The following is a 23,846-nucleotide window of genomic DNA, read 5'->3' as shown; positions in this document are numbered from 1 at the left end:
GGTACTCTGTATTTGAAGAGGTATTCACAGTGTGGTAATCTGGTCTTTGTGGGTAGGGGTAATTAACCGAACAGAAACCTTCTACATTTTGTAATCCCTTGTCCCTGCGGTCCACCCACGCGGAAGAACATGATGAAGAGCTGTAATGGATTCCAAAAAGTAATGAGAGGTGTTCAGAACTAGTATGTGAAGAATGACCTGGTGTGCTACTTTGTGTTTCCTCTGTGACACAGCAGTCCCACATATTCAGTTCTTCTCCACTGTTTGCACAGGATGAAATCTCCTCCTCATTATGACCTCGTGCTCCACATATAATAAACTCCTGATATACAGAAGGCCATTTGTCATTTTCTGTGTCAACAGAGAGAACTGTTGTGGACAAAGAGCTGTTACTTTGGTTGTCCTGACTTTGATGAAGTCCAGGATCAAAGTGTTTTTGTTTTGCTGAACGACCCATTTGCCTGTTCAAGCTATGCAATGCATTCTCTGGATTTGTTTGATAGTCTGATTGACCAACAGTCAGTTGTTTGGGTGTTCTGTAAGACAGTAAACCTCCAGAAATATTTCCACATTCTTTCCAATCGGACGGTGTAGCGGTGTCTCTCTTCAGAGGCGATGTTATAGCATTCTGCCTTCCCAAGCTTCCTCGCCTGATACCCTCAGTATGAGAAACTGGAGTACGATTAGGTGGAGCTGAAGCTCCAGAGTATATGTCTCCAATTTCACTTAGCACTGCATCAACACAACAAGACACTTCATCCACCGAGCCTCGTACTGACGTTAGATACTGCCTCAGGTCTGATATTTCCTCTTGGATTTTGTTTATGCCTTTCAGCTCTTTCAGTATATGATCAACTATCTTATTAGAGCACTGGTCTTCATCCTCTTTATGGTCTTCATTATAGATCATTTTAATAAGCTGAGGTATAGTATCCTCCACAGCTTCAGTCCCAAACTCACAATCAGAGCAGCTGTTTTTCTGTGATTGTGTCCAGGTAGCCTCCATACAGACATTGTCAGGATGGGACTCAATCCTGCTGTTTCCTTCTGCATCGTCCAGGTTTAGCCCCTCTTTTGGACTCATGAACAGAAGTGGAGGTAGTTCTTTGCTGTGGGGCTCATCCTGTTTACCAAGGTGTCTTTTGGGGAACATCCCAATGAAGCAACACTCTTGATTAGCTTTCTCCACTTGGGGGAATGTTGCTGTTGTTCCTCCTGCAACACATCCTCAAGTAGGTGTAAGCAATCATCTTAAACCAATTACTGTACTGTACCTGGCAACAACGGCAAACAAAAGAGAATCAAATACATGTTACTTCATTGACAAAATAGTGAAAGCTACAAAGCAAAAGTTTATATTTGATATTCTGTACTGCAGGTAAAACATACTATTTTTTCACTCTGTACTTAACCAGTCTACAATCATGAAACTTCCAAGAAAAATTAGCTACGTTTATTCTACACAGATACGGATAGACAAAAGCTGAAAAGCATTTAAATTTTTTAAATACATTACAATATTATTCATAATTAATTTGGTCGTCATATTATATTTTTGTTTGTCTCACTAATCCAGCATTGACCTAAATTTCTTGTCATTTGGTTCCAAACATTTGTGTTTGGTCATTTGCAAAAATATGAAATACCAACATTAAAAATGTTGCATATTACAACAAACAATTGTATATATTTTTTAAATAGCAGGACTTATTGATTGTGTACAACAGGCTTGCCTTCAGTGTACAGCAACTCTGCATCATGTTTGCAACTTGAAGGCAGCTGGTTAGAACGCTGTAATTACAATGCTTTTAGAACACAGCAATTACATCACAGACAGGTCCAATCTCTGTTCTTGGGGACTCGTCACTCTGTTTTAACTGTTCCAGCTGCTCTGACTGATTGCTATGAACCAACCCAGTTCCACAGGAACATTAATGATTAGTAAAAGTCAAAATGCACTGGATGGGATTACTTAATTCAGTAGAGAAAATGTAGAATTTAATTGCATTCTGTTGATCAATTGTCTGAGCTGCTTGAACTAAGGGTCACATTTTATTCATCAAAAGTTAAACTTTGTATCGTAAGCAATAACGCAATAATTAGTTACAGTACATATTACAAACACAGCATGTTCTACATGTACAGTACAGTATTTCTAAATGTAACTGCATAAACTTAACTATTTACATAAAAGAACAGACACAACCTTCTTACCTTAACGCAAAACAAAGTGAAAAGTGTAGATATCACTGACGATCAGTTAAATCCACGTCAATAAGTTGTCCACAGGTGTCTTTTGACTTACTTGTTTTCCCTGAGTTAAAACATCTTCTTCAAACTTGTAGAGAAGAATAGGACTTTCTCACACCCGAGAGTGTTGTACCACAATCACATTGCCGTTTACACCCAACAATGTCGCTATCCCTACTTCCCTCCTGCCCTTTTGCATGCTCTCTGCTTTCTCACTCCCTCTGGCAGCTTATTAGCACATAGCTGATCTGAGGCTGTGAGAGTGATGATTCTCAGCCTCAGCTTTTGTTTTTCTGTATGTGGGCATATGCCACATCTGTAACGTAGTTAGCATTGTTTCGAATAATTAATCTACATTGCCGCACACGAGTAATAATAATAATAGTAGTAGATTTATTTGTAAAAAAGCACTTTACAATGAGCAAACAACCTCAAAGTGCTAAAGTGTATTTAAGAAATAAATAAATAATGATAATAATAACAACAAGATGATAAAAATAAATAAAGATAAAAACTAGAACATTCTAATAGCTATAGCTAGTATGCATATATCTATATCTATAAAAAGGCTTTTTTTAATAAGAAGGGTTTTTAAGCCTTTTTTTAAAAGCATCCACAGTCTGTGGTGCCCTCAGGTGGTCAGGGAGAGTGTTCCACAGACTGGGAGCAGCGGAGCAGAAAGCCCAGTCTCCCATAGTTTGTAGCTTTGTCCTTGGAGGTTGGAGGAGGTTAGCCTGTTTGGAGCGGAGGTGTCATGTGGAGGATTTGGGGGTGAGTAGTTCTTTGAAGTAGAGGGGGGCATTTCCATGGAGGCACTGGTGGGTTAATAGGGAGACTTTGTATTCTATCCAGAGTGGAACAAGAAGCCGGTGAAGGGATTTGAGAGTTGCTGTGATATGGTCGTACACCCATACCATTTGAGAAACTTTATTATAAGTGCAATGGTTGTCAATGTTTCAAGTTATCAATAATTATTGGTGAAGTCTCAATAATGTAGAAATTTAATTTGGATATAATATAAATTAACCAATCCTTTTGGGCATGCAATTCACCCGCGCTGCATTGGTTTTTACTGGAATCCTCTACCACTCCTTCACTCCGCAACGTAATATCTTCATGCGGTGGTTATTGTCGGGACATAGTTGGCCATTCCATCACCTTCACCTTCATGAGTAAGGCACTTGTCATTTTTGAGTTGTGTTTGTGGTCGATTATGTTCGAATACTGTTGTGCGGCCCAATTGCCGAAGGGAGGGGTTCATGTTGTGCTTAAGAATGTTCTAATATATAGTGGGATTCATGTTTCCCTCAATGAACACACACTACTCTGACCAGTGGTGGGCTGTTAGGGCCAGCAAGGCCTTCTCTGCTGGTCTAACATAACCAGAAATCATGATCATAATTAAAGATAAAAGTATTTTTACTTTCCCTAAATATCTAAAAGTATTCATATTCTCCTCATGTCATATTATGCTCCTTTCAGGGCTGTTGTTTTTAGGTTGTAGAGTTTTTATCCAATCAGAATTCAGCTAGCTTATGTTGCCATGCTGTACAAAATCTGCCGAGGCCTTCAGAATCAACAATGCGGGCGTCCATGAACTGTCATTGAACGGACACAAACATTTGACAGACAGTTGTGATAGCCAATCAGATCACGAGTTGTGGTCAGTAAGGCCTTCTAGCTGGCCTAAGACGGATATATATTGTGTTGTTATGAGCTAGGTAACATAAGAACTCCATTACCCAGCATGCCACAGTAGTGAAGAGCATGTGCAGTAGCCCCGTTTAGGTTGTTGAATGTACCCATGCCGGCAGCTGGATGTTTTTGATGAGCACGCTGTGGAGTAAACTTTAAGAATTCCGCCAACTTGCCTCGTCTGCATCTTTTATGTTGAGACAAGACAACACATATATTTACAAGGCCATTTTCAAGAAGGATATTTAAAGGCCTACTGAAACCCACTACTGCCGACCACAAGGTCTGATAGTTTGTGTATCAATGATTAAATATTAACATTGCAACACATGCCAATACGGCCGGGTTAGTTTACTAAATTGCAATTTTAAATTTCGCGCCCAAGTATCCTGCTGAAACGTCGCGGTATGATGACGCGTGCGAATGACGTCACGCATTGTAGAGGACATTTTGTTCCAGCACCGTTCACAGCTATAAGTCGTCTGTTTTCATCGCATAATCCCACAGTATTCTGGACATCTGTGTTGCTGAATTTTTGCGATTTGTACAATGAATAATGGAGACGTCAAAGAAGAAAGCTGTAGGAGGGAAGTGGTGTATTGCGGCCGCCTCTAGCAACACAAACACAGCCGGTGTTTCATTGTTTACATTCCCGAAGGTGACGGTGAAGCTTTACTATGGAACAGAGTGGTCAAGCGAACACAGTTGGATTGGACCACACACACCAAGTACAGTGTATTATGCAACGATCATTTCGAAAGATCGTGTTTCGAAGAGGGTCCCTTGCGTAGGGCAGAGATGGGCATCGCCACCACCCGTCGACTGGTGCTGAAGAAAGGTGTGGGGCCGACCTTCAGGTTGTACAGGTACGACCATATAATCTCACTAAAACACTAGTAATACAATAAGCAGATAAGGGATTTTCCAGAATTATCCTAGTAAATGTGTCTAATAACATCTGAATCGCTCCAACTGTATAGTCTTTTTTTTTTCTAGTCCTTCACTCTCACTTTCCTCATCCATAAATCTTTCATCCTCGCTCAAATCAATGGGAAAATTGTCGCTTTCTCGGTCCGAATCGCTCTCGCTGCTGGTGGCCATGATTGTAAACAATGTTCAGATGTGAGGAGCTCCACAACCCGTGATGTCACACGCACATCGTCTGCTACTTCCGGTACAGGCAAGGCTTTTTTATTAGCGATTAAAAGTTGCAAACTTTATTGTTTATGTTCTCTACTAAATCCTTTCAGCAAAAACATGGCAATATGGCAAAATGATGAAGTATGACACATAGAATGGACCTGCTATCCCCGTTTAAATAAGAACATCTCATTTCAGTAGGCTTTTAAAGAGAAACTACATCTTGTCAGACTCTATCGGCCAACCCCAGAAGCCCAAACGGGTTCTACAAATTGTGAGTTCAGATATCGTATATCTTTATTTTTTCACGTTTATTATGTTATTTGCTATTTTAATTTTGACAGTACCACCTAAAGTAGGTTTTAATTGCCGATGCTGGTTTATTGATTTTTAAATGTCCCTGATTCAATGCCCAGTAGGACGTAAATATGTTTCTGTATAGTATTACTCCAGTAATAGTCATGAGGTGACATAAATGATGATATTTTGAGAAGTAATCATTGTAGTCGGACATCACTGAAGGCCTAGGTGGGAAACGCACTGCCCGCCCCTGACTCTGTAGTATTATAGTATTATCTTTTGAGAAAACAGAATAAAATGGTTGCTCAAATGTGAGATACTGTATCAACATAAATTACATGCTAACATACAAAACAATGCAATAGAAGAAAAACAAGTGACAGTAAGTGATGGTCATTGCAAACCCTAATTGAGCTGTAAACTCTGATTAAAAAACTTTAGCTCAGTACGATTAGACTCTGAAATGCCCAGATTTTAAGGAAAATGTCGAAGGTCAGGAGAAAGTTTCCTGTTAAGACTCCTTGAATGAGTATTTTCCTTAATCAAAGCAATACATACCAGCAAAGTTAAGTCAGTCTGAGCTGAGCTGTCCACAATCTATCATTTAAGTGCATTTGTGTGCTAGTACAAGAGTGGCTTGTCCCAAGGGCATGGCCTACAATCATAGCGCCTTCACTCAGACGTGGCGTTTAGAGACCACACTCCAAAATCAGATCAGTTAAATAAACATCAGATTGGGTAAACTCAACCAGTGTTATAGGACTCCAAATGTGCTGTCTCTGTATGTGTATGCATGGACTGTATGCAATCAGTAATACCGTATCTATATGTGAAAGGAAAGGAGAATGAGGTTAGGAACCAAAGAAAAATCACTTCATACCTCCCGTAGCTGAACCCTGACTTTATTGATGGCCTTCAGCCAACGGACTCTGGATGGAGAAAAGGGTAAAGGAGGTCCGTCTTCGTGTAACCTGGTCAAAAGCATTGATGAGCACAAATCAGAGAGCTTTCTATGGAGAGCTCAACAATAAACACAACTGTACCTTTGAAGATTAGAAAACCCTTTCTCTGTTGGAGTGTCCTTTTTGAAGGCTTGTCTTGCTTCGAAAGACAGGTTAAGTGTTTCCTTCCCTTCAGCAACAGACCGTCCATTTGTTGCAAGACGTCCATTTTTGGAGGGATAAAAGCTTGTGCTGTGGTAGGAGTGGACAGACTCCTCCAGTTCTGACCCACCAGTGCTCTCCAGACCAGTCTCACTCAGCTGGGAGCTGGTCAGACTTAGGTTTCCTGATGACCCAAAGTGACTACTTTCTGCTGGACTACATTGGTAAAAAAAAGAAATATTCAATGTCAGATTTTTGTACTTTTGTTTTGAGATCATTTACATCAATAACAAATTCATTATGGTTTTTTGGAATATATTTTTTAGCTTGTTAGATAAGTGGAGATTGTTGTGCTAAAGACATGCAATTGAACATAATACACATTTCCTTTTTTTCAATTTAAAAGGCTAAAAAATTAACCCAATAAAAAATGTGCATATAAAAGTTGTAACAAGCCCCACTGATCTATAATTTGACATCCTATTCTACAAAAGTCTAGTTTGCTTTATGAAAACACAGCACATAATGACCTAAAAAATACCAAACCTTGAATGTAGATTGTGGCATGGAGAAAAAATATTGAAATGCGACAAATTCAAATCTGTTAGCATGTGCATAATTGACTGCAAATGCATCTACTTTTTAACGCTCAGCAATAAGCTATATTGTAATTATATGAATAATATTCTTAGACTGTAACTTCTAACAATAAAGGTACATTTTTGAGCACAGTTACCTGTGCATATTTCATTGTTCTTTCTTGACTCCACCCCCAACTTTTGTTATTGTCATTTATACTTCATGAGGTGGCCCAAATAATAATTAATTGTTACAGTTATGACATGTTTTACACCCAAATATCTTCAACCTTCTCAACAATACAGTACATGTTTTTAGACACTACTGTCAATCAATTAGATAATATTAGATGGCTATGAACAAGGATATTTCTGAAAAGATTTCATAGTAAAGCTGTCATAATTATCAATTTTAGTAACATTCAAATGAAGACAATGAAATATGCAAAGGTGCTATTAATTAATTTGTTGAACACGTAACATGAATTTCATTCTCAAAACCAGAATCCCATGCTCAAACACATGTTGTGTTAAGAAAAATGCATTCATTCAGGTGAAAAATAGAAGCTCTACCTGTATTTGAAATGTTGAAAGGTTCACTGATTATCAATTTAGAGCTCGATTGACACTTTAGCATGTTTTAAGCATTAAATGCTTGTAATTAAAAACATGTTTACTTTGGGCAGAACTTCTGCCACACAAGAAGGACATTCTAAGTTGCAATCACGGTTTTGTGTCCTTCCTGTCCTTGCGTGGGTTTACTCTGGCTACTCCAGTATTTTCCCCACAGTCCAAAAACGGCATGTTGGTTTAACTGGAAAAACTAGATTGCTAATTTGATGATGTGGTTACAGTATTTCCTTGAATTGCCGCCGGGTATATAGTATGCGCCTGCCTAGAATTACTGCCGGGTCTAACTTGTTTCGCAAAATAATTAGCGCATGCTTAGCATTACCGCCGGCTCAGGATTAACGCCGGGTCAAACTCGTTTCGCAAAAAATTATTTTTCTTAGCACATGTCTAGAATTTCTGCTGCGTCAAACTGGTCACGTCACGAGTGACACTTTCCCTGTCATCATTTTCAAAATGGAGGAGGCTGATTTCAATCATTTGAAATCGCATAAATGGAATAAGATTAAGAGCTATTCAGTAGGATTTAAGGTCCAAGCTATTGAATATGCTAAAAAGAACAGTAAGCAGCTATGTTTTATTAATATACCGTAGCTGCGTGTGTCAAATATGAGTCATTAAATGACTCCCGCCTCCTGGTGGTAGAGGGCGCTAGTGATCCTTCTTGCGACTACTCGGCTGCAGAAGAAGTGACAACAAGCAGCAATTGTTCATTTTTTCCTCTCGCTTGCACTTTTAACATGGAGGATTACATATCTAAAATAAAACAGTTTACTAAACTGGACTTTCAATCGAAGCAGGAGGTAATAAAGGAAGATCTCCATCAAGACAGAGAGACTTTTAAAACTGAAGAAAGATAAGGAGGACTTCTATAAATAAGTTATCGATGCTTTTGATCAGAAGGAGCTGCGCATGGACTTCACTTATAAGTAAAGGTAAGACCATAGTAAAGTTTTTTTTATTAAATGTGCTTTTCATGATGGTATCCTTACATCACATTCAAATTTATAAGCGCAGAACTAAATTTACCCCATGCCTTTGCCAAGCGCCGATGTGAGAAGAGGTTTTAAATTAATTAGCGCATGCTTGCCTTTACCGCATGCCTTTGGTAAACGCCGGAGTGAGAAGAGGTTTTAAATTAATTAGCGTCTCGGCGGCAATTCAAGGAAATGCGGTATAAGTTAACTGAGACACATAACGTCTACATGTATTGTGGTGTAAAAGGTACTGAGCATGTGCAGAGTGATTATGAATACTAAATAAAGTAACGTGTTTGTGTACATAGAATCCTGTTTTGAAAAGGTATGAATGGGTGCTACAATTTAATTTAAATTAAACTAGAGTTAGTTTAATTTAAATTCGGAGAGGGTTTAGGAAATTTGGAGAAGGTTACAACCAAAGGTAATGTTTTTTTAAATGTAACTGCATCATAAATGGTAAAAGAGGCCATTTATAATGCTTTTACTAGCCTTTTTGTATTCAACAGATTCCTCTTGGACTGGTTGTCCAGCGGCACTCCATTGGTCGTACCTGCAGAAGGGTTTGTTTCTACAAGTGTTTCGGAGTCTTTGATGGTCAAGGATGTTGAGGAATCTACTTCAGGGGTGGAAATGCTTATCTGGAGATTGGCTACAACATTTGTGGAACCTACCAATTCAGCTTTAGGAGCATCAGATGTGGAAAGCTTTTGTACTTCATGTGTGTCAACACTTGTTGGCTTGTTTTTTGGTTGAGAGGTTTTGACCTGGGCAACATCTTGTTTTGCTGGCTCTGTTTGCCAAGGAAATCCTATCTTTGTCCCAAATAATGAAGCCTTCGTTTTTTCCTCTTGAAACAGTCCTCCAGACAGTGTTTTTAATCCAGAAAAAAGAGAACCGGCTGTTTCTGTTTGTGGAACTGATGGAACACCAGACGGCATTGCTGGTGAAAATAAAGACCCGAGAGCTTTTCCAGTATCACTTTGTGTTGATATGAAACCAAACAAAGTATTAGCTTGAGATGGCTCTTTTGGTAACTGATCAACAGGATGGGCTGTATTTGAATCAGATTGGACATTCAGTTGAAACGATTTGTCATCACTTCGAGACTCTTCTTCAATGACAGTGGGTTTTTCAAGAATCTCTTCTTCCTCAACAGTTGACATTTCTTTTTTGGTGGCATCTATTTGAGCCATGAGGTCAGATTTATTTGTAGTAGTGTCCGCACAAGCAGCCTCGGATGATTCCACATTATCACTTGTCATGCTCGGAGTGTGATTTGCATGACTGGAGACCAACAGTTCACTTGAATCTTTCTGAGCAACAGATGGCATCGCACTTTCATGCGTCACCTGAGGATGTGTAGTACTACTTTCTGGCTTTGGTTCACATGGCTTAGGTGGCTGCCCCATCCCCCTACATATAGCCCCCCCAATACCACCGAGTACAGATGTTCCAGTCTGTGAAACTGAAGTTTGAGCAGTTACTCCTCCAAAAAATCCTCCAAGTAGAGAACTTCCAGGCTGTGCTGCTGTGGCAGATCCCCCAAACAGCCCACCCAGTAATGGCCCACCAGTCTTGGGAACGTCTGGTTTCACAGTGGTTCGGCCTCCAAACATGCCACCTAAAATTGACCCTCCAGCATCAGATGCAGTACAATGAACGTCAGACTGGGGTTTAGAATTCTTGTTTCCTAAATTTCCCAATAGCCCACCTAAATTGGAAGGTGTTGTCTGTGTGATAGAACCTCCAAAAATACTGCCGAGTATTGAGGGGCCTGGTTGGCTAGTCGCAGCTTGGGGCTCCGATCCTCCCATTCCCAAAAGTGAACTTCGCTGTTGAGGTTGACGACCTTCATTCACTGATGGTGTTGGCTTAAAAAGTGAGGACATAAAGCCAGTAACTGTATCTGTTGATGCATTAGCAAAATATCCGTCTGCTTCTTGTGCCTTATGTTGTTCCTCAACCACAGGTGTGGGTAGAGTTTCCTCTTCATTTTTTGGTGGTGTTTTATCCTGACTAGACATATCTTCTACAAGCTTTGGTCCTGTTATATTACATGTTTCAGATTCAGCATCATTATCTGCTCGAAGTAGTTTGTCAGTCTTATCACTGTGATCATCTTTGTCACCATGTGTTTTAAGTAAGATTTCTTCAGGACACTGCGTTCCACTATCAGGTTGATGTAATATTTCTAGCGGTTCTTTACTCAGAGGTGCAGTTAGAGAAGATTCTTGACCAATACAATCTTCAACCCTGATACTGTCATTAGGTGGTTCATGCGTGGTACTTACACTCGAAGTAATTTCAGGAAGAGAAGGGATTTTCTTCGCCTCGTTCAAATTTGATGGAGCTGTTTGAGTGGATATTGCAGGAGAAACCGATTCGTTGAATGTTGAAAGCAAACTTGTACCAGACAAATCAGCGGGGACTGAGGTTTTGGGCAAACTGTTCCCTGTCGGTGCAGGAGCTGATTTTCCTAAAATACCCCCCAATATAGTGTTATTTTTTTGAGCTCCAGAAGGTTGTGTTGCACCTCCACCAAATAGTCCACCCAATGTGCCACTTGCCTGTGGTGCTGAGGAAGCTGCAGGTGCACCAAAAATGCCACCCAAAATAGACCCTCCTGTATGAGATCCTCCTGCTTGAGCAGATCCACCAAATAACCCTCCAAGTATGGGTGCCCTTGCTTGAGTTGCTGTTGGAGAAACAGAGCCTCCGCGAGTTTGTGGAGTAGACTGGGGACTTGGAGATCCAAATAAACCACCTAGTAATGACCCTCCAGGCTGAGCGGTAGCTGTTTGTGGTGAAGAACCTCCAAACATGGCCCCTAATAAAGAACTTCCAGATTGAGAACTGGGCTGAGGTGAAGAGGTCCCAAATACAGAAAATATACTACTAGCTTGAGTGTCTCTGAACCCAGATGATCCACATGTATTTTCTGCTGGTGATGGTCCTTTCTGGCTTGCACTTGGCTCAGTACTGGGCCCAGAAAACAATGAAAGCAAACCTCTTGCTGGACTGTCGGAAATAAATTCTTTTTTTGTAGCTGCCTGGCCAGGTTCACTGACTACAGACGATAGATCGGTGGCTGGTGGTTCTTTAAGGAAAGCAGGATCTACAGGTGCACTAATAGTGTTTGTATTCATAGGCACAGATGTACATTCAGAATTTGGTTCTATTGAGGAAGCATCAGTGCATTTACCTACAAAACCCACATCAGTGGCAATGTCCTGAGTCGTATTAGTAATTTTGCTCGCCTGGATTTCTCCCAAATTAGTATTGCCACTGCTGTGTTCATTTATACAGTCTGGTACCAAGCTGCTAGAACCTGATTGATTTTGGGAAGACTTTGGTGGCTCCTTTATCGCGACATTAATGGTGGGTGACAATTTTAAACTTGAGTTTGATGGGATGCCAACATCTGGTACATTGGATGGCATATTCTTAATTGGTGCTGTAGGTGAGGCAGCTGTATTCCCCCTAGATCCTGATGTTTGAGCAACACCGGGGCTGCTAAACATTGAAAACAATGATTTTCTTGGACTTTCATCAGGGGTAGAAAACCCACCGAAAATCCCCCCCAGGACAGAGGTGGGTTGCTGCGCTTGTGATTGGGAGTGTTGTTTTGATTGTACCTGAGCCCCTCCTTGTTGCTGAGCTTGCGGCTGTACTACCTTTTGTTGTGGAGAAGAAGTTGTTGCTGGCTGATTTTGTGGGGAAATAGGATCGCTAAACATTGACAACAGACCCTTGACTGGACTTTCGGTTGAACTGGATGATCCTGAAAGTATTCCTCCAAGAAGAGATCCTGATTGGGACTGAGACTGTTGAGTGGTTGTACTACCAAACATTGAGAAAAACCCTTTTTGCTGGTCTTTTGGAAAATCATTTTTTTGTTGTGGTACCTCAACTTTCGCCTTTGTTTCAGTGGTGGGGGCAGTAGAATGTGATCCTCCAAACATTGATAACACATTTTTACCTGGCAAATGCTGATGTGGCATAGCATTTGGGGGATTCCCTTGAGGGTGCCCAGTATTTGGTGCAGATTGTGAAAGACTTGTCCCACTTAAAACTGATAATATACTTTTACCGAGTGACTCTTCTTGTGGAGCTGTAGCTGAAGTGGTTGTTTGAATTGTAGGTCCAGGCGGGGGAGCTGCTGTTGATCCTGTCAGAATGTCTCCAAGTGAAAATCCAAACAGGCCACTAGAGGTTTTATTTTTATTTTCTTGTTTTAACTGTTCGGTATGTGATGCCGTTTTTGACTTTGTTACATCAGTAGCCTGGGAAAAAGGGGAAGACAATACTTCAGATTTTGGGGTGGGATGGCCCTGTTCTGGCTCAAGTGTACCACTCTGGTTCATTGTTTGTTGTCTCTGTATACCCTTAGGTCTAACTGCTGAGGACCTGAGTGTGTCCTGTTTGTGTGGCGTAGATGGCTCTATATTAAATAAACTGCTAAATGATCCGAATATATTTGATACTCCTGTAGCCTCTTTATCTTTGGAAGCGCTTTCTGGTATGGAAACACTATTTCCATTTGTGTTTTGCTGATTGAGAGTTGTCTGTGACTCTGGCTTTGGTTCTTTAATTCCCACTGTAGATTCCAGAAATTTAATTAACCCAGGCTGTGACTGCTCAGAGGTTTTCTTGACTGTTATATCCACTGACTTACCAGCTGCAATTTTTTGAGGGGGGCCGTCTCTTACTAGAGATGTTTTTGATCCCAATGGCACTGTGACATTATGCTCTGTTGTGGTCTGTCGTGACAATGTAGGTTTCTGTGAAATGGTATAAGATTGTGTTGAGGGAGCTGCAGTTGGTAATGTAGGCAAACTTCTTCCCTGGGTGGCGGCTGGTCTTTGGTGTTGATTTCTACCTTTTTCTGTTGGATTTACAGAGGTATTTTCTTCTTTGATAATCTTTGACTTTACAGTTTGTAAACTCGATGAAAACACGTTTCTAGACTTAGTATCAACAGCATTATTGGGTTCTCTTTGAGTACAGCCTGATACTTTAGTTTTAATGGATTCCACTGTTGTACTTCTTTCTACAAAAGATGAAATCAGGGAAGAAATCGTTTTGGCCTGACGATTAGGTTGTTCTTTTCCTGGACTCACTCTCTTTCTCCAGTCTTCCTCTGATACATCATCCACATGTTTCACAGTAACTCCAGTGGATGAACGACGTTGCTGTCTCGGCTGGTAACAGTTGTAAAGTACCTTCTGATTCGACCTCCCAGTCTCAGTAGAATTCAAGGAAACCGCAACCTTTTGAGCAAGTAATGTCCTATTTTCTTGGCTGTTCCACTGAGGACCGAGATGGTCTTTATTACGAGAAGAAAGGTCAATTACATACTTGCATGGATCTTCGGGGACATAGCTAGGTTGTCTTGGATCCATACGAACTTTATTTAATGTGTAAGACGTGAAATCTACACCTTGTTGCCCTGGTGATACAAAAGAGTTTTCAAACATTTGAGTAAACTGCTCAAGGTTTAGGTTCATGATTTGATTTCCTTTTCTGTAGGCAGCAGACAAATTTAACGGGGCATTAAGGAGTTGGGAGTCATTGAGTTCTTGACCAGGCAGCCATAAAAGCTCATCCTCATTAAACAGCGGAATTTTAAAGCCACACACCACAACCATTTCGCTGAATAGTAGAGCATTGGGAAATCCATCAAACGTCTCTGCATTTCCTACGGAATTATCCTCAGGGGCACATACATAGACATATTCACCTGCTGAGTCTGTCAGCAAAGCATAAATGTACTCATGATCAGTGTAAACAAAGTAGCCACAGTCACCATCTTCTGCTGGCCACCACATTCCTTGCTCCAACAATGTAAGCCACTGTTGATACCATTCTGTGTCTTCGAGGTACATAGAGTCTTCCATGTCATAATTCCCACTTGAGGGAAAATTATAACAGTTTAAGTTATTGAAATGACCCTGCCTTTGATGAATCAGGCCATTATCTATTCCATGCTGCCAGTTTGCTGAATAAGACAAGCTTGGTGCGGTCTCCTCATAATAGCCTTCATGATATGTAATTCCATTCAAGCTATAAGTGCTGCTGTCCTGACATGAATTCCATTTTCCCTGTGTTGCCCCGCTGGGTTTAGTTGTCAGGTTTAAAATTCCTTGTTCACCGGAGGAAAATTGTAAGTTTCCTACGTCTTCATGACTATTCCAAAATGTTTTTCTGGGGTAAGAATCACCATTCACGTTTCCATCAGACATATATGGCTTAACTTGCTCGTTCTGACAAATAGCGCCTTGCCATGTCATAGAGGAAGTAAGTGGATGGTTTATCACTGGAGAACTGTAGCCAGGAGAAAACTTTTCATAACTTTGCACATACTCTAAATCCTGTCCTTGAAATTGAGAATTCAGGGATTCATTCTGAAACTGCTGCCATATGGTACTTCCACGGATCCACTGGTTTTCATCATAGGAGGGACTTGATTGATAAGGAGAAACCTGACAAATGTATGGGTTTTGGCTTGAAGATCCATTCAACGATGGCATGCTTCCATAGACATATGGGTCATTTATCGTTTCGGAGAAATTTGTATGACTTTGAAAGCCAGAATCAATATTTCCTGTACTGTAAGCCATTGGGCGCATTGGTAGAAAAGAGCTGGAGCAATATAACTGAGGCAAATTACCAGCACTAAATGAGTAATTTTCATTATTGTGAAAAGATCTGGCAAACGTAGACGATGTTCTTAAGTCTAGACTTTCAGAATCAATTGAAACAGCCGTACTTTTGAAATCATGCCTGCTTGGTCTTGGATTTAAATAATTTTGTCCATCGATTTGCCTGACATTAGTTAAAGCACATGTTGTCAACCTAGACGAGTTCAATTCCTCAGTACTTTGGCATTGTGTTTCAGACTGTCTGTAGGCAACAGGTTGCATAGGGACATTTTTTTTTGCGAATCCAGATAAAAAACCTTGGGGAGCAGGCGGCTGTGTCCACTTCTCTTTCTCTGTGCGGTTTTGTGAACACTTCTGTATATCATTCAAATGTGAGTATGTTTGTAATGATGTCTTATTTGAGACCCTTGGTGACAATTGTTCTGGTGATGTCTGACAGGATGTGCCTTGGCTTTCAGATTTCGTCAATGTTTTAAACAAACCAGAAAGCAGCCCAGATTGATTTGATGTTTCTTTCTCTTTTGGATCAAACTGTGTATTTTGCACTTTAGTCTGTTGCCGTGTCTCATAGATTATTTTGGATTGTTGAGGAGCAACTGGTTTAGCAGAACTACTTGGTTGAGTATTTTCTTTTGCATTCATTTGTGGTTGATTTTGTTCAGAGCGCTCAATTCTTTCTAAAGCTTGTTCATGGCTTGATATGCTTGGGACAATAGTTGATGAGGGCTGTTGTGTGTTCATACTGTCTGATGAAGCTAATTTAAAAAGACCCGAAAGAAGACCGCCTTGCTTGGATGGTGGTTGCTTGACAGGAACAGTTTCTTGTTGAGAGATTCCTGCTTTGTTTGTTGTCTGTTGGTCAAACTGCTGTCTTGTTTGATTCCTTATGGCTGGTCCTTGTACGTCATGACAAGTCAAATCTGGTTGGTGTTGCTGGACACTGCTTTGCTGCTGACCATGCTGAACTTGGCCACTCAAACTATTGTCTGCTGAAGAAAATGAAAGCAATCCAAATAATCCCTTGCCATGCCGAGGTTGACTTTCCTCACTTTCCTTAGAAATCTTGTGCTGGTCAGGGTACTTGCCAGGAATGTCCCCCTTACATAGATCCTCAGAAGGTTGTGCTAGATTTTCTGTTGATGTCTTCAGTATATTAGATAGAAAGCTTCCTCTCTGTGTACCTGTCAATTTTGGTTGGGGTGAAACGCCAAAGGGAGTTTCTGGGGATGTATTTTTTTTGGCTGGTTGATTGACAGGGTGACTCTGTTGTGGCATATTGTCAGACAGCTCAACACTTGAACCAAATTTAAGAAATCCTGATAGCATCCCTACTTGGTTGGACTCGGTTTTGCCCACAGCCGAATTGTCAGTGGAGCTCCCTTTAAAAAGACCTGACAAAAACCCTTGGGATTCTGTTTGATTTGGAGCCTGTTGTTGCACTAGATTAGGGGCTGCAGTTGGTTTTTGATTTGATGCATGTTGTGAATTTGACCTGGACACCTCTTTGGTATTCTGAGATTGAGGATTACTGATAACGTTTTGATCTGAGCCAGAAGGAACAGAAGTAGTGCTAAACATACTGGAGAACCACCCCTTTTCTGTGGCTTTCTGTGGGGTGGAAGCGTTTTGTTTATAGGCACCGGAGGTTGTTGACCCAGGTTGTGATTGCTGTGGATTATTTGTGTTGTGAACGTCTTCCATGGATGCAAACTTCAAAAATCCAGAAAACATTCCTCCTTCTGCTCTTGGCTGTTGTTGAGTTGAGATATTTTCAGAGGATTGTGAAGGCGGTTTAGACTTAGTATGTGATAGCGGATCATTTAACTGTTTCTGAAGCCTTGGATCTTCAGTCGATCTAAATACAGGATATACTGCCACAGGTGGAGCTCCCGTAGATGGCATATGTGAAGGAGGTGCGATCAGAGATCCAAACGACTTCTTTAAAGGAGTAAATAAATGAGTGTTTTGAGATTCCGTTGCACCAGTAGGCTTTGTAGATTGAATCCTAGACACACGAGCTTCTGGTTTACCTTGATTAAAAGCACTGTGATCTAATTGTGAATAACTAGGATTTTTTTCTTCATTGCATTCATCTGCCTTCATCATATTTCCTGAGGAAAACAGCTTCAAAGGATTTAATTTCCCCAAAACAGAGTTTGCTTGAGCCTGAGGTTTGGTTCCAATTTCCATTGTCTGTACTTTTGTAGTCGAAGAATTCGTTGCACAAACTGTTGTTTCATTTTGTCTTATTATGTTGGCCTTGCAGGGTGGTTGTGAAGGCAACGGGAACACATTTTCAGGGCAGGTTTCCACAGGAGACACAACAGCTACAGGAGCAGAGCTATTTGATTTAGGAATAAAGGCCAAAAGTTTTGTTATTCCAGACTGCGGTGCTTGTGCAGATGGGGATTTTGTATCTGTGGCGGACTGTTTGGGGCTTCCTCCAACTCTGTCAGTAAAATTACTGAATAAGGAGCTCATGGCATTTTTCACTCCTGAAATTCCAGAAGGAGGCTGTGATTGACTTTCTTCTTTTGGATCCCTTGAACTAAAATGGTCATCTCCAGCAGAATCTGTTTTGTTGCTTCCTTGAGATGATAGCCTTGATTTGCTTGATTTAGGAAGAGACCCATATTTGCTTATTTCCTCCTCTTTCTCAGCAAGGTATTCTGAAACCGTTTCAACTAAGCACTGTAGCTCATCCATCGGGTCTACATATTCATCACTTGGTTCTTCTACAGGTGAAAGCATTGCTTCCGGCACCCATCCCCCAGCTTTAGGCCGTCGGCACTTTTCCTGAAATCCCTGAAAATTGTCCATGCGGCTGTCGTAGGAGAAAGAACTTTGATCACTGATACGTCTTGGAATTTCTTGAGGTATGTCTTCTGCTGCAAAAGCCATGTCATCAATATCCTCATCAAAAGAATAATGACGGTCCCCCGAATACGCTAAATCAAAATCGTACTGTAATTGCATTATTGCCTCTTGCTCCTTTTTGTAAGCCACATAATTTTCTAGGGTGGTGTCAAGTTCATTTTTGGCCCACATTCTTGTCTTGTAGAGAAGACTTTTTCTGTAAGGCCTGGAACCTGATGCTAGTTGCTCATCCTCTTCCTCCATCTCTGCTACTTGCAGCATTAACATCTCCCCCCTTTTCTCACGGAGCAGTTTGAGGTCCGAGGGAAAAGTCTCTTCTCTCATTTTCTGTGTCTCTTTTTTTAGTATCCCACCTGGGCCCCTGAATCTTTGCTTTCTCCGGGGATCAATTGTCTCATAGCCCTCAGGATAGACTGTGGGGACATAACCACTTTGTTGAGTGTTTTTTAGGTCTGATAAATGCGATTGTTCAGGGTAAGACTTTGCCATTTGATTGATATTTTCTGTATCATCTAAAAAGTCACTCAGCTGAGGCTTTCCTCGTCTTGCATATTTGCTCTCCCAATCTTCACAACCCATGCCGGAATCCACGGGTATAATTCTGACTCTTCCTTTATCATTTATTGATCTTAGTGATGATATTTTATGGATTAATGGATGAGGGAGAATGGGAAAAGAGACAAAAACAGAAAGAAGCAAAACAAGAAACAAAGCAAGCATACAAAACATGTTTATCAGCTTGAAACAAGGAAAGTTAAGACATTTCATGCAAGAGTGAAGACAGTATTGTGCTCCTCAACTGTGCATATATAATATTATAAACAATATGCTTTGTCTGCAACCTTTTTGGTATATATTAAGTTATTTCTATAATTATTTAACTGTATTTCAAAGCCTTAATTTGCAACGGTAATCCCCCCAAAAAATGTATAAAAAAAATATAAAGTGTGTATAAACACTAGTTTTTCTTTGTTGTTTTTCAAATTTTGACCAGCTTTAATATGTTTTAACATAAAGGCCAAACAATAGTACACATTATACCAGGGGTCCCCAAACTTTTTGACTCGAGGGCCACATTGGGGCTGGGCTGTATATATATATGTATATATATATATATATATATATATATATATATATATATATATATATATATATATATAAGTACCCCGCCTTCCGCCCAATAAGTTTTTCAACGTCAATCAATTATTTAATAAAGGACCAAGTCGAGGTGATCTACCTCATATGTACATACACACACATATATCATATACATACACACACATATCATATACATTAATATGTCCAGGGTGTACGCCGGCTTCCACCCGATTGTAGCTGAGATAGGCGCCAGTGCCCCCCACGATCCCAAAAGGGAATAAGCGGTAGAAAATGGATGTAGATATAAACACATACATACATACATACATACATACATACATATATATATTCCGAGCGTGATGATGTCACGCTATCGATGGGAAAACGCATTTTTAGACAATATGATTTGCCTGAGCAGCTCGGAGACACCGAGAGTAACAAGCGGTAGAAAATGGATTTGAAAGGAAAGATTTAAGAAAATAATAATTAAAAAAATAAAATACAAATAAATGTTTGTTTTTTTACTTGGGACATCCCGCGGGCCGGATTTCGCTTGCTGGTGGGCCGGATTGGGCCCGCGGGCCGTGGTTTGGGGACCCCTGCATTATACAGTAGTATGTGCTCCCATATAGTACGAGAGGGTCAGAAGTGGTGATATACTTAATATCTTTTTACTTGAAGATTTATTTCAAATAAATCTCTTAAAGTAGGGATGGGTGCAGAATTTGATATTAGTATAGGCACTGACTGAATTCTGTCAGTAAGTACCAAGCATCAACTCACATGAACTCAATTGGTTTCAAAATCAGCCGGTGTTCTGGATGTCATGGGTTAACAAGAACTCAAGCAGCACTCAGAGTGGACTTAGTCATATTACCTCTAGGTAGTGATAGAATTTTCCATGCAAACAAAGCAAGTATGCCCGATAGACAACACCCGAACAAACAGTAAGGCTCCACATTTGAAAAAAGAACTCAGTCAATGCTTATTTACATTGTATTTCTCCATAGACATGCTACTGATTAGCCTAAGCGATTTTACATGGTTATTTCTACCACTGAGATGCATGGTACAATCAAACAGATGCTCTGTAGTAAGTAAAATACTTACAGTATAAACACTTTGTTGGGCACAACATAAGTTTAGCTGCAGCTTAATGGCAAAGGCTACTAAATGTCCAGGTAACAAACCGTAGCCTAAAGGCTACATCTTAGAACAAAGTCCATTTTATAATAGTTGCAAATGAGACTTTAGTTTTCACTGTTAAATTAAAAGAATGAAATTTGATAATTAAACCAATTAACATTTATTAACACATGAACACACACTTAAGTACAAAAATTGTTACCAGTGTGATTCCGAAGTAAATTGCTACCGAATGGATTCAAATGTGAAAGTACCCATCTCTAACATAAAGAGAAAGGAAACTGCATACAATTCCATACTTCTTACAAACAAATGACTTGGCTGAAAGTGATGGGATGACTATTTGTTCAAATTAGGCAAGTGTACCTGCTTCGCTGGTCTCGGTAGTCCAGATCAAAGCTGTGGATAGACTCCGTGCATGAGTCCGGGAGGTGATTAGGTCGAGGCCCGATGGGATACTGGTGTACAGAAGAGTTGGGCTGAGCCGTAGTATGATAACGTGGGGGCAAACTATTACTGGTTTCACTGCGGTAGTCACTGTCTCGGTCATCAACAGCACTGTCCTGGTCATCAAAAGCTGGCAAAGTAGAAAAAGCACCACAAGATTCTTTGAAATGCAATAATGAAACAAAATGACAAGCATTTAAATACTGTAGCTGATAACTCAATGTAACTTAAAAGGTAAGACTTCACTATGAAGATAGTTAAGGTTAAGACAAATATACAAAGTAATGGACCTATAAAGTACATACAGTCGTGGTCAAAAGTTTATGTACACTTGTAAAGAACATAATGTCATGGCTGTCTTGAGTTTCCAATCATTTCTACAACTCATATTTTTTGTGATAGTGATTGGAGCACATACTTGTTGCTCACAAAAAATAATCATGAAGTTTGCTTCTTTTATGAATTTATTATGGCTCTACTGAAAATGTGAGGGTCAAAAGTATACATACAGCAATGTTAATATTTGCTTACATGTCCCTTGGCAAGTTTCACTGCAATAAGGCGCTTTTGGTAGCCATCCACAAGCTTCTGCTTGAATCTTAGACCACTCCTCTTGACAAAATTGGTGCGGTTCAGCAAAATTTGTTGATTTTCTGACATGGACTTGTTTCTTCAGCATTATCCTCACGTTTATGTCAGGACTTTGGGAAAGTCATTCTAAAACCTTAATTCTAGCCTGATTTAGCCATTCCTTTACCACTTTTAAGGTGTGTTTGGGGTCATTGTCCTGTTGGTACACCCAACTGTGCCCAAGACCCAACCTCCGGGCTGAGGATTTTAGGTTGTCCTGAAGAATTTGGAGGTAATCCTCCTTTTTCATTGTCCCATTTACTCTCTGTAAAGCACCTGTTCCATTGGCAGCAAAACAGGCCCAGAGCATAATACTACCACCACCATGCTTGACGGTAGGATTGGTGTTCCTGGGATGAAAGGCCTCACCTTTTCAAACAGCTCATCACATCACATGGACAAAAAGATAAGACATTCTGGAAGAAAGTTCTGTGGTCAGATGAAACAAAAATTGAGCTGTTTTGGCCACAATACCCAGCAATATGTTTGGAAGAGAAAAGGTGAGGCCTTTAATCCCAGGAACACCATTCCTACCGTCAAGCATGGTGGTGGTAGTATTATACTCTGGGCCTGTTTTGCTGCCAATGGAACTGGTGCTTTACAGAGAGTAAATGGGACAATGAAAAAGGAGGATTACCTCCAAATTCTTCAGGACAACCTAAAACCATCAGCCTGGAGGTTGGGTGTTCCAACAGGACAATGACCCCAAACACACCTCAAAAGTGGTAAAGGAATGGCTAAATCAGGCTACAATTCAGGTTTCAGAATGATATTCCCAAAGTCCTGACTTAAATGTGTGGAAAATGCTGAAGAAACAAGTCCATGTCAGAAAACCAACACATTTAGCTGAACTGCACTAATGTTGTCAAGGAGTGGTCAAAAATTCAACCTGAAGCTTGCCAGAAGCTTGTGGATGGCTACCAAAAGCGCCTTAATGCAGTGAAACTTGCCAAGGTATCACTTTTTGGCAAGTTTCACTGCATTAAGGCGCTTTTGGTAGCCATCCACGGCGTCTTCAGTAATGCGGACGTTGTATCGATCCGTTGTGGTGAAGAAGGAGCTGAGCCGGAAGGCAAAGCTCTCAATTAACCGGTCGATCTACGTTCCCATCCTCACCTATGGTCGTGAGCTTTGGGTCATGACTGAAAGGACAAGATCACGGGTACAAGCGGCCCAAATGAGTTTCCTCGGCCGGGTGGCGGGTCTCTCCCTTAGAGATAGGGTGAGAAGCTCTGCCATCCGGGAGGAGCTCAACTTAAAGCCGCTGCTCCTCCACATCAAGAGGAGCCAGATGAGGTGGTTCGGGCATCTGGTCAGGATGCCACCCGAACGCCTCCCTAGGGAGGTGTTTAGGGCACGTCCAACCGGTAGGAGGCCACGGGGAAGACCCAGGACACGTTGGGAAGACTATGTCTCCCTGCTGGCCTGGGAACGCCTCGGGATCCCCCGGGAAGAGCTAGACGAAGTGGCTGGGGAGAGGGAAGTCTGGGTTTCCCTGCTTAGGCTGCTGCCCCCGCGACCCGACCTCGGATAAGCAGAAGATGATGGATGGACTTGCCAAGGTAAATGTAAGAAAATATTAACATTGCTATATGTATACTTTTAAACCAGCAGATTTGGTCGCATTTTCATTAGATCCATAATAAACTAATAAAAGAACAAATCTCCGTTAATGTTTTTTTTTGTGAAAACAAAAAGTATGTGCTCCAATCACTGTATCACAAAAAAAAAAATAAGAGTTGTAGAAATTATTGGAAACTCAGGACAGCCATACATTTATAAGTGTATGTAAACTTTTGACCAGGACTGTACATGCAGTAGAGTGCCACACTGCCACCTGTCAACGTAATTATGCAACTGCAATTTGGAGAAATACTGGTGAATAACATACACATCTTAGTTATTATTAGAAGTAAAAATTATCGTTTAAGTGTAATTAACAATACTTACAAAGCAATAATCACATATGAATACAACAACTGCTTATTCAGCACAAAGCAGGAGGGGGGTGGGGGGTGGAAATAGCAAGCACGGGAAAACGTGGTATAAGGTGTAGAAGAAAGTAATTAGGGGTAGCAGTTGTAAAAGGAAAATATGGAATCAAAATAACATAATTCATATTGATGGAGAACATTTCTCAGGGCAAATATGGATACTGAGGAATCATGCAGAGATCACTGAGGATTGGCAAGGGAAGTCATTTCAATGTGTTGTTGTTTTTACATACTGAGGGAGTCAGCCCATCCAAAATAGTTGCCTGGTGAAATGCAAATATAACACATAAGAGGTAAAGTCAAGGATGGAAGCAGC

The 23,846-nt window shown here is 40.6% G+C and overlaps 1 protein-coding gene across 12 annotated transcripts in view; it reads right to left on the bottom strand.

Moving 5' to 3' along the window:
* LOC133536514 (protein unc-13 homolog B-like) overlaps window positions 1–23,846 on the bottom strand; it is a 122,072-nt gene that overhangs the window by 54,927 nt on the left and 43,299 nt on the right. For 8 of the 12 annotated variants that reach the window (XM_061877096.1, XM_061877101.1, XM_061877097.1 and 5 more), the window contains 5 exons: window positions 23,764–23,793; window positions 20,826–21,036; window positions 9,166–18,843; window positions 6,429–6,704; window positions 6,266–6,356 (listed from right to left, as the gene is read on the bottom strand). In XM_061877096.1, coding sequence (XP_061733080.1) covers window positions 6,266–6,356; window positions 6,429–6,704; window positions 9,166–18,843; window positions 20,826–21,036; window positions 23,764–23,793 — 10,286 coding nt within the window. Of the gene's footprint in view, window positions 1–6,265; window positions 6,357–6,428; window positions 6,705–9,165; window positions 18,844–20,825; window positions 21,037–23,763; window positions 23,794–23,846 lie in introns of those variants that run through there. The other 4 variants (XM_061877107.1, XM_061877108.1, XM_061877099.1 and 1 more) reach the window with 3 other exon arrangements.

The sequence above is a fragment of the Nerophis ophidion genome, linkage group LG17 (assembly GCF_033978795.1).
Source record: "Nerophis ophidion isolate RoL-2023_Sa linkage group LG17, RoL_Noph_v1.0, whole genome shotgun sequence".
In the NCBI taxonomy this organism is placed as follows: Eukaryota; Metazoa; Chordata; class Actinopteri; order Syngnathiformes; family Syngnathidae; genus Nerophis; species Nerophis ophidion.
Note: the sequence above shows the minus strand (reverse complement) of the source record. Positions and strands in the feature narration are given on the sequence as shown.